The sequence below is a fragment of the Bos taurus genome, chromosome 19 (assembly GCF_002263795.3).
Source record: "Bos taurus isolate L1 Dominette 01449 registration number 42190680 breed Hereford chromosome 19, ARS-UCD2.0, whole genome shotgun sequence".
Classification (NCBI taxonomy): Eukaryota; Metazoa; Chordata; class Mammalia; order Artiodactyla; family Bovidae; genus Bos; species Bos taurus.
This window is the reverse complement of record NC_037346.1, coordinates 42,153,852-42,164,369: the sequence shown is the minus strand read 5'-3', so window position 1 is coordinate 42,164,369 and position 10,518 is coordinate 42,153,852. Positions and strand designations below refer to the sequence as shown.

Sequence of the window (10,518 nt, the reverse complement as noted above, 5' to 3'; positions counted from 1 at the left end):
TCATTCTAATATTAGGCTTCTGGGGAGGGTGTCTGAGAGAAGCAGGACCTTGTCTTATTGGTGTTGCTGTCCTGAGAATTCTTCCTTGGGTAGTTTGCTCTGAGACCATCAACCATCTGATGAACTCAAGAACCAAGAAAACTTGGGAAGCAAAATAACAGTTGGCAATGTTGATGCCTGACTACGGTTCCCATCTCCACTCCCCCCCACCCCCTTCACACATACGCATACACACATAAAAACAGCTTGGAAAGCAGCCTTTTTCTTAACTGTAGTTCCTCAGTTCTAGACTTTTTGGCCACATCGCCCAGCTAGGATCGCAGGGATCCTAGTTCCCTGTTTGGGAATCACACCCAGGCCCTCCGTAGTGAAAGTGTGGAGTCCTAACCAGGGAATTCCCCAGTTCTTGATTTTTAATGCATGATAGTGTCCCTATGAGGGTAGTGGGAGATGTCACAGAATGGGAAACCAAGGGATAGAAAATGATGGATTCGGGGAGATATTTTGAAAACAAGTCTCTGGCTAACGCTGAAAAGCCAGTGGCTGGTGTCCTCAGAGTAGCTTCTACCAAGCTCACTTCTCAAAAACAGCCTTATGGTTGGGTCTCCTGTTCCCAGGGGTAAATGGAGGTTAAGTAGATGCCACAGATTTTGACATCCTATTTAAGGAACTAGCATAAGTATTTAATGAAGTTGAGTTCACTATTTCTTTGAGAATATCCTTCTGCCTTCAGTGATGGAATTTCTGTCCAGCCTGACTGATTCCTCGCTTCCTCTTTTTCCCCACTGAGTAGACCACACAGCGGGCTCCGGTGCATTGGCTGGTGTCCTTCCCTGCTTGAGCAGTAGAGAGCGCTGTTGCCTCGTGTAGTCTGTGTCTCTGTCTGCCCTTGGCGCCTCTTGGTCTCTTCTGGCTCTGCCCCTGTTGAGACTCCTGTGAGTGTCCAGACAGGACAATTTGAACTGGTATATTTTCTTCATCTCCATCTCCTTCTCTTTTCTGGGGGAGGGCGGATGTTTTAACTGGGCTTTTAAGTGAAAGCAGACACTTTCTAGTCTGCAGAAGATTGGGGAAAAGAAGCTGGGTAGCCCAACCCTTCACCCCACTCCAGTACTCTTGCCTGGAAAATCCATGGACGGAGGAGCCTGGTAGGCTGCAGTCCATGGGGTCGCTAAGAGTCAGGAACGCCTGAGCGACTTCACTTTCACTTTTCACTTTCATGTATTGGAGAAGGAAATGGCAACCCACTCCAGGGTTCTTGCTGGAGAATCCCAGGGATGGGGGAGCCTGGTGGGCTGCCGTCTGTGGGGTCGCACAGAGTCGGACATGACTGAAGTGACTTAGTAGCAGCAGCAGCAGCCCACCCTGACCAACATGTAGCAGCTGGATAGAGACCACGTTCTGTTTTCTCTGGACCTTTATGAGGCCTTTGTTTGCAATCAGTATGCAGCACTTTGCAGTTCGCAAACACTGTTATCTGTGGAATCGCGTTGTTGTTTAGTTGCTAAGTCATGTCCAACTCTTTGTGACCCCTTGGACTGTAGCCCGCCAGGCTTCTCTGTCCATGACATTTGTTCCAGGTCATGTGTAACTTCCACCTATTCATGTGAAACTTAAATTGTTAGGTTAGAGGACTAAACAGAAAGAAATAGAATAATATGCATTTGGTAAGTTGGAGTGAAACGCTTCTGGCTCCTGTTACTTTGCTCTTCATGAAGGTCAGAGAGAGTACACATGACCCAGCCCCTGTGGCATGCCTTTGGGACAAGAGGCTCATACTGTGGGAAGGAAGAAGGAATTTCTACTCTGAAACTGGCCAAGAGCCTGTAAATTCTGAAGGATGGAGGGCATTTCTAGATCAACGGGCAACTAGTAAATTTGATTGAATAAAAGACATGGGTGCAACAATCATAGAGTAAGGGTGACATTTTGGAAGTACTAAATACAGTACAAATGGATAAAGGCTATTTGACTCATTGACAGTATAAAGTATTATTATTAAAAGCCTGAAGGTAAAGAAAGGAAAGATATCTTTTTCTATAAAGTTATTCCTGCCAGTAAAATAGTCTCCAAGTCAGAGGCCCCTAACACTCCTTTGCTCTAACAAGAAATCATTTTGTCCTGAGTTGTAATTTTAGCAAAGCTAGATTTTTATTCCACTTCTGAAGTAGCAGAATACATGGGGAAAACACAAAGAAAAAAAAACAAAAAACCTCATTCAAGCTGCTACATATGTTTTGATTTAAACTGTTATGAATGGCTGTTGGAAGAACTGAACTTTATGAAAAGTCTATTCTAGCCCAATACTTGAAATAAGAGCACAGTGGTTCACCCACCACCCCCTCACTTTAATCATTCAGAAATCTAATCAATCAGTATTGCTTCAGTTGCAAATGTAGAGTAGTGAAGTCTTTATTTTTCATGCACTGGGGTAAAATATATCTAAAAACGGTATATTACAAATATACCTGTGAAGTAATTCCAGAGAGAACCCAGTAATGTTGAGACATTTAAAAAACAAAAACAAAAAAAACTACTTGCCAGTGAATCCTGCCTTAAGTGAGAGCTGAGTGAAGTTTCTAAATACTCCTGTCTTTTCTAGAAGGTAGTCTAGTTGGCCTAAGGCAAAGGTATTGTTTGTGTTCAACGTGGAAGTATTTAGAGAGAAAATTGAAGTTTTTATAGAGCATCTAACTTGGGACACATTCTATTTCAGCTTTGGTGTTTTAATGTGTTTTTAATTTAGCTGAGTTGTAAATGTGCAAAGTTGGCTGGTGATCATAAGCCCAAGTTGTCTGATTTGATCACATGATGCTGAGCCCTGCTAAGACCTGTGTGATACCCAATGATTCCCTTGGCAGGCTTTGTTGGTATAATTAGCATCTGTGGTGAATGAGTGCTAAATTAGAGAATGGAACCGCACGATCAGAGGATGTACAGATTTTTAGTGCACATGTAGTGTTAGAAGAGCAGGTTTTCATGCTGCAGCTTTCTGATTGATGAAGTTATTTCTGAAAAGTAAAGAAATATTCCTTAAAGTAGCAAAGCAGAACAAGAGTGGAGTGTCTTCTCCTTACCTTTGTCTGTGGAGGGAAGGCAGCCTGGCCCTTTGGCACTGATCCTGCTGTGGGACACCTTCCCATCATACATCCAGAGAGAGCAGAGTCTTTGGAAAACCTTTCAGTAGCTGTTTTCACAGGGATTTGTTGCTGACTATTAAAGTGAAAGGTCTGGTCTGATGGAGGTAGTCATTCCCCACATCTCTTAGTGAATCAAAGAAGTGACACTTATTCAGCCTGGAGTTGATCCAGGGATTGGGTGTGGAACTGGATAAATTAGTTTTAACCCAAAAACCTTGCCACTAACAGGATCTAGTTGGGGAAAACTTAAGACTGGAAGATTTAGGAGACCTGTGCAGCCCCCTTGGGTGCCTCACAAGCTCTTCCTCTACTGGAAGACACACGATATTGGGTCCTCATTGGAAATGTTTTGAAAATTTGAAAATGCACTAGAAATACAATGTAGATGTTAATAGTGACATCGGGTCAGCTGTGACCAAGTGTGTATTTTGATGTGGTATTGTATTTCAGGGTTTAGTCTGAATTTTATTTTGCAGCCATAAAAATAATATGTAGTTTAATGTAGTCCCTTTTGAATCTGTTCCTTTTTTAACCTGATCCAGGTGAACCCAATTAATCCTAATTCTTCATTTTTTAGTACTGATGTGTTTCAGTTAGGTACATGTAACCTCACTTGGTTCTCAAATTAATTGACTGGCAGTTGAGTGGAGTGACAGATGCCACGGCCAGATTGCCCTCAGTTCCAGTGTTAACCAGCTCTCCTCCTTTTCCAGTCCTGTGCCTTTGACATCTCATCCTTCAGTCCCTTGGCTGTAGGGGCAACTTGAACAAGCTTCAGCCCTTTCTCAGACTCCCAGGCAGGACTTGAATGGATTTGACCCTGGAATTGTTCCTGATGTGGCCTTGTTCAGTTGTTGCTGCTGCCATGCTGGATTCTGAAGATCCACTCTTTCCTAGGCTGGTCTCTCAGGGTCAGGCCATTGGTCAGGGCTCATCGTGTATTTGGTGGGGAGGTTCACAGTGAAGGAGGGACTCCGCTTTGGTTGTTGGACCTGGAGGCAAAAAATAAGCATTCAGTTTAAAAGCACTAAGTGCCCATTGTTTAGGCAGCTGTTAATCAACCATGTTTCTATGAAAATAAGTCCTTTTCATGAGGCAGTTGTGTGGGAATAGCTAATTCTGGCCTGATGCTGTGCAGTGTGAGGTTAAAAACACGGTAACTTGTCACAACACAATTCTTCTTGTTCTTTCTGCTGTGGGCTGACTCTACATTACTCGCTTTGTTTGCTCTAGAATGGAATCTACTCACCATTTACTAAAATGAAATGCATTTCTTGGGGGAGGCAAAGTCCAGTTCACTAGGTCATGCATCTTAAAGGGAAAGAAGCCCTGCTGTCTCTGTGACTAATTGTTAGGAGTGTCATTTGGCTTATTTAAATCCAGATTGCCTGTCTGGAGTTGGATTTTATACGCTGGGGCTATTTTGTGTCTTAGTTGAAAGAAATTCATATTCACTGTTCTTAGCATTACAGATTAATTTTTAAAGTCTCAGGCAATAGCTAGAGGTGAGTATTAAAGAGAGCTCAGTATAGTAGATAGGGTACAGCTCAGCTTTGGGATCTGACAGGTGTGGGTCTACACTCTGACCTCCAGCCAGTTTTTAACCTCAAAGCCTTAATTTCCTCCTTTGAAACATGGGAATAATGAAACTCACCTGATAAGATAATGTATGGAAAGTACCTGGCCTCAGTAATGATTACTGATTTTCCACAGAAGTCATCTTTTGAATCTTGGATAGAAAGCCAGTGCTGAACTTACGGCCTCCTTCTCTTTCAGGAAAGAAAGGGCACCTCTCTAGCTCTCCAGATTGTTCGATCTTTGACTAACAAGCTTTTTACACTGACACAACACGTATCTGAGTGCCCAGCTGCCTTTAGTTTTGCTCAGGAATTTGTGTGGTCTTAGCCACTGGCTGACTGAAGAGAAGGCTAGGTCTTCTCAGATACAGTTTGGGTCTAATGCTTCTTTTGCATTTTCTCCTCTCATTTCTTCATAGTGGTTTGACTCAACTTGTGACATCCAGTGTTGGAGAAGTCCTTTCTTCAGTCTTTTGGCATGTCTGCTCTTTTTTCTTTAATATTTATTTTTATTTATTTATTTGGCTGCACAGGGTCTTAGTTGTAATATGTGAGATATAGTTCCCATTTGGGGATCAAACCCAGGGCCCCAGCACTGAGAGATCAGAGTCCTAGCCACTGGACCACCAGGGAAGTCCCTGGCATGTCTGCTCTTAAAGGATAGGCTCTTCATCATTTCTATAGTGCCTGGCTTAATTGACAGTTACAGTATGGTGTTCACCATGTAGAAAGATTGTGCTTGGTCTTATAAGTCTTGCACTTGGGGGATCCTCCTTGAGAACTTGTAATAGCAGATGGCCTCTTTATGGCATTGTGACAATTGGTATAATAGAATTATTCAAATCCATCACAGATCAAATCTGTCAACATTTATAGGTCATTTTCCTTTTCTTTTTCTGAGTTCTTTTTTTTTTTTTTTTCTTAGTTCCCCAACCAGGGATTGAATCTGGGTCCCTGCAGTGAAAGCACCAAATCCTAACCACTGGACTGCCAAGGGAGTCCCCCATTTTGCCTCTCCTTTCTGCTAGCAGACCTTTCATGTTAGTGGGTCTTGCCAGGGCAGTGATGGAAAAAACTGGAAAGAGAGATCGCCTCAATAAAAGATGGCTTTACTAGTTTATAGTTTAAAATACATGAGTAAATAAAATCACAAATCTCCCAGGTGCCGCAGTGCACAGAATCAAGCTGTAAACTTCTTGTACCATCACCAAGGTTAACAACTGTACTTTCATCTTCACTTCAGGCAGCCCTTGAACTGGGCTCTTAGCATGTGTTAAAGAAAAAGGCAAAAAGAAATTTCGTTACTCTTTCTTAGAACAGAAATGCCCAGATATTTAGTTATTTTGGTAAAGAAATATTGTCATTCAGGTTGGTCATTAGGGTGATTCATCAGAGTGATTTTGGGTATCTCTGATATAGGTTACAAGTTTGTTCTTTGAGATATTGTTGGTCATATCTGATTTGATTTTAGTTTTTTCGTCAAAATCATAATTCCCCATTATATATCATTGTCTTTTTGAAAGTATAGTTTGTCTCATGGCACAGCTTCAAAAATTGGATCTTGGAGTAGGGCAGAATTTTTTATATTACCCATTGGGTGTTATGCAAGGTACTAGAGGGATGGTCAGGGGAGCAGTAAGCATCCACATAGATGTGACAGAGAGACTTCCAGTAGGCGGTTCCCTCTTAGAGTATGACTCTGGCAGCCGATATTTTGTGTGTCTCCTGTCACTCAGCTCTGTCCTCCATCTTAAACACCAATATGCTGTGCTTTTAACATCTTTGTCACCTGCTTTGCTGTTTGTCCTTCTGGTGACCAATGCATGAGCCAGTTTTCGAAAGAATAAATCATCAAAATTCCAAGGATACGACTCATTTCACATTGAGAAATCAGTTACCCCTGAAAGGAATTACCTATAACTGATTTTGTCAGTTTGCTCAAGAGGCAGAAGTTGTGACACAGTGGAAAGGACATAAATATAAAAATTTCATCCCTGTGAGAGAGTGTCTGTAAGTTGGTGTCTGTCCTAAGGGAATGATTAAAGGTAGGGATAGTGAGAAGGGAGGTCAGGCAGCATGGGAGAGTTTTCTTGATTTAGTTTGAATGTATCAAAGTGACCAAAAAATATAGCATCCGAAAAACTCAGATTCTTTCATTCAGTTCAGTTCAGTCGCTCAGTCGTGTCCGACTCTTTGCGACCCCATGAATCGCAGCACGCCAGGCCTCCCTGTCCATCACCACCTCCTGGAGTTCACTCAGACTCACTCACGTCCATTGAGTCAGTGATGCCATCCAGCCATCTCATCCTCTGTCGTCCCCTTCTCCTCCTGCCCCCAATCCCTCCCAGCATCAGTCTTTTCCAGTGAGTCAACTCTTTGCACGAGGTGGCCAAAGTACTGGAGTTTCAGCTTCAGCATCATTCCTTCCAAAGAAATCCCGGGCTGATGTCCTTCAGAATGGACTGGTTGGATCTCCTTGCAGTCCAAGGAACTCTCAAGAGTCTTCTCCAGCACCACAGTTCAAAAGCATCAATTCTTCGGCGCTCAGCCTTCTTCACAGTCCAACTCTCACATCCATACATGACCACAGGAAAAACCATAGCCTTGACTAGACGGACCTTTGTTGGCAAAGTCATGTCTCTGCTTTTGAATATGCAATCCAGGTTGGTCATAACATTCCTTCCAAGGAGTAAGCGTCTTTTAATTTCATGGCTGCAGTCACCATCTGCAGTGATTTTGGAGCCCAGAAAAATAAAGTCTGACACTGTTTCCACTGTTTCCCCATCTATTTCCCATGAAGTGGTGGGACCGGATGCCATGATCTTCGTTTTCAGAATGTTGAGCTTTAAGCCAACTTTTTCACTCTCCACTTTCACTTTCATCAAGAGGCTTTTTAGTTCCTCTTCACTTTCTGCCATAAGGGTGGTGTCATCTGCATATCTGAGGTTATTGATATTTCTCCCGGCAATCTTGATTCCAGCTTGTGCTTCTTCCAGTCCAGCGTTTCTCATGATGTACTCTGTATATAAGTTAAATAAGCAGGGTGACAGTATACAGCATTGACGTACTCCTTTTCCTATTTGGAACCAGTCTGTTGTTCCATGTCCAGTTCTAACTGTTGCTTCCTGACCTGCATATAGGTTTCTCAAGAGGCAGGTCAGGTGGTCTGGTATTCCCATCTCTTGAAGAATTCTCCACAGTTTATTGTGATCCACACAGTCAAAGGCTTTGGCATAGTCAATAAGGCAGAAATAGATGTTTTTCTGGAACTCTCTTGCTTTTTGCATGATCCAGCGGATGTTGGCAATTTGATCTCTGGTTCCTCTGCCTTTTCTAAAACCAGCTTGAACATCAGGAAGTTCACGGTTCATGTATTGCTGAAGCCTGGCTTGGAGAATTTTGAGCATTACTTTACTAGCATGTGCTGCTGCTGCTGAGTCACTTCAGTCGTGTCGACTCTGCGACCCCATAGACGGCAGCCCACCAGGATGCCCCGTCCCTGGGATTCTCCAGGCAAGAACACTAGAATGGGTTGCCATTTCTTTCTCCAATGCATGAAAGTGAAAAGTGAAGTCGCTCAGTCATGTCCGACCCTCAGCGACCCCGTGGACTGCAGCCTTCCAGGCTCCTCCATCCATGGGATTTTCCAGGCAAGAGTACTGGAGTGGGGTGCCATTCCCTTCTCTTACTAGCGTGTGAGATGAGTGCAATTTGCAGTAGTTTGAGCATTCTTTGGCATTGCCTTTCTTTGGGATTGGAATGAAAACTGACCTTTTCCAGTCCTGTGGCCACTGCTGAGTTTTCCAAATTTGCTGGCATATTGAATGCAGCACTTTCACAGCATCATCTTTCAGGATTTGAAATAGCTCAACTGGAATTCCGTCACCTCCACTAGCTTTGTTCATAGTGATGCTTTCTAAGGCCCACTTGACTTCACATTCCAGGATGTCTGGCTCTAGGTGAGTGATCACACCATCGTGATTATCTGGGTCATGAAGATCTTTTTTGTATAGTTCTTCTGTGTATTCTTGCCATCTCTTCTTAATATCTTCTGCTTCTGTTAGGTCCATACCATTTCTGTCTTTTATCGAGCCCATCTTTGCATGAGATGTTCCCTTGGTATCTCTAATTTTCTTGAAGAGATCTCTAGTCTTTCCCATTCTGTTGTTTTCCTCTATTTCTTTACATGGATTGCTGAAGAAGGCTTTCTTATCTCTTTTTGCTATTCTTTGGAACTCTGCATTCAGATGCTTATATCTTTTCTTTTCTCCTTTGCTTTTCGCTTCTCTTCTTTTCACAGCTATTTGTAAGGCCTCCCCAGACAGCCATTTTGCTTTTTTGCATTTCTTTTCCATGGGGATGGTCTTGATCCCTGTCTCCTGTACATTAAATTCTTTCATTAGCACCTCCTTTTGGTACATCAGCCCGTTGAACAAATCTATAAATTCCTTCAAGTATCACATTAACTTTCAGCTCTATGTGCCGGGTACTCTAGACCAAAAGATTGCTCCCATGAGATTATAGAGGTCATTCCCTGGGTATAGTAACATGATTCTCTTTCTCTTTCCTTTTCAGAGAAGCAGAGTCTTTCAAGGAACAAGGAAATGCCTACTATGCCAAGAAAGATTACAATGAAGCTTATAACTATTATACAAAAGCCATAGGTGAGAAGGAATATGCTTGAAAATAATTTGCCAAATGCTGTTATAAATAGCTCCTCTGTAAGAAGTAATCTTTCTGCTTAGTAGATTGATAACTGTTAACTGTGTGAACTATTTTGGGTTTAGTGACCTGAAAGAATAACTTTCTGTGGCTCAAGCAGGTGGTTCTTCATTTGGCAAATTAAAGGCAGTTCCAGAAATTCTAGATAATATGGCAGAAGGATAACCACCTTAATCCTCTCAGCCATTGCCAGTTCATTTACTGTCTTAGAAAATGACCTTTGTAGATTTTTAAAATAATTTATTTATTTTAATTGGAGGCTAATTACTTTACAGTATTGTGGTTTTTGCCATACGTTGACATGAAATAGCCGTGGGTGTACATGTGTCCCCCATCCCGAACCCCCCTCCCACCTCCCTTCCCATCCCCTCCCTCTGGGTTGTCCTGGTGCACCGGCTCTGAGTGCCCTGTTTCATGCATGAACTTGGGCTGGTGATCTGTTTCACACTGAGGAAACCAGAACTGAAAGAGACCTTTGTAGATATTAACAAGTCTTAGTTACATGCTCAGTTTGCAGTATTTTAATCTCGTATCAGCATTTTTCTCACCTAAATTGCTCCGTCTGCACCTCCAACTCAATAAATGCAAATTCGTTTTTGTATCTTATTACATAAAATACAAATCATTAAGATAAATGTGCTAACCCGTCACTCCTAAAAGATAATCAGTACACTTTAAAGCTAAATATAAATCATTTCTAAATAACTTTTATTTGTAAATTGATTTCACCATTGTTACTGTCCGTTGCACAAGTAGTCAAAAATTTGGCCATGGCCTTTAAAGAGAGCATGCCAACATTCCTTTTATAGTTTGATTGTCTTGATATAGTTCTGAGGGTGTCGGTGCCCCTGAGTTTTTGAAGCAGTGACCCACGCTAAACTTTGTTTCACATTCTTCTGCCTTTCCTGTAGATATGTGTCCTAAAAATGCTAGCTATTATGGGAATCGAGCCGCCACCTTGATGATGCTCGGAAAGTTCCGGGAAGCTCTCGGGGATGCACAGCAGTCAGTGAGGTTGGATGACACTTTCGTCCGGGTATGTAATAGGGCTGTTTCAGGGGTACTAAGTTGCTTGTACT

At 42.4% G+C, this 10,518-nt stretch overlaps 1 protein-coding gene across 3 annotated transcripts in view; it reads left to right on the top strand.

Moving 5' to 3' along the window:
- DNAJC7 (DnaJ heat shock protein family (Hsp40) member C7) overlaps nucleotides 1–10,518 on the top strand; it is a 30,230-nt gene that overhangs the window by 5,224 nt on the left and 14,488 nt on the right. For all 3 annotated transcript variants that reach the window (NM_001205976.1, XM_059878103.1, XM_059878104.1), the window contains exons 2-3: nucleotides 9,293–9,381; nucleotides 10,351–10,475. In NM_001205976.1, coding sequence (NP_001192905.1) covers nucleotides 9,293–9,381; nucleotides 10,351–10,475 — 214 coding nt within the window. The remainder of the gene's footprint in view (nucleotides 1–9,292; nucleotides 9,382–10,350; nucleotides 10,476–10,518) is intronic.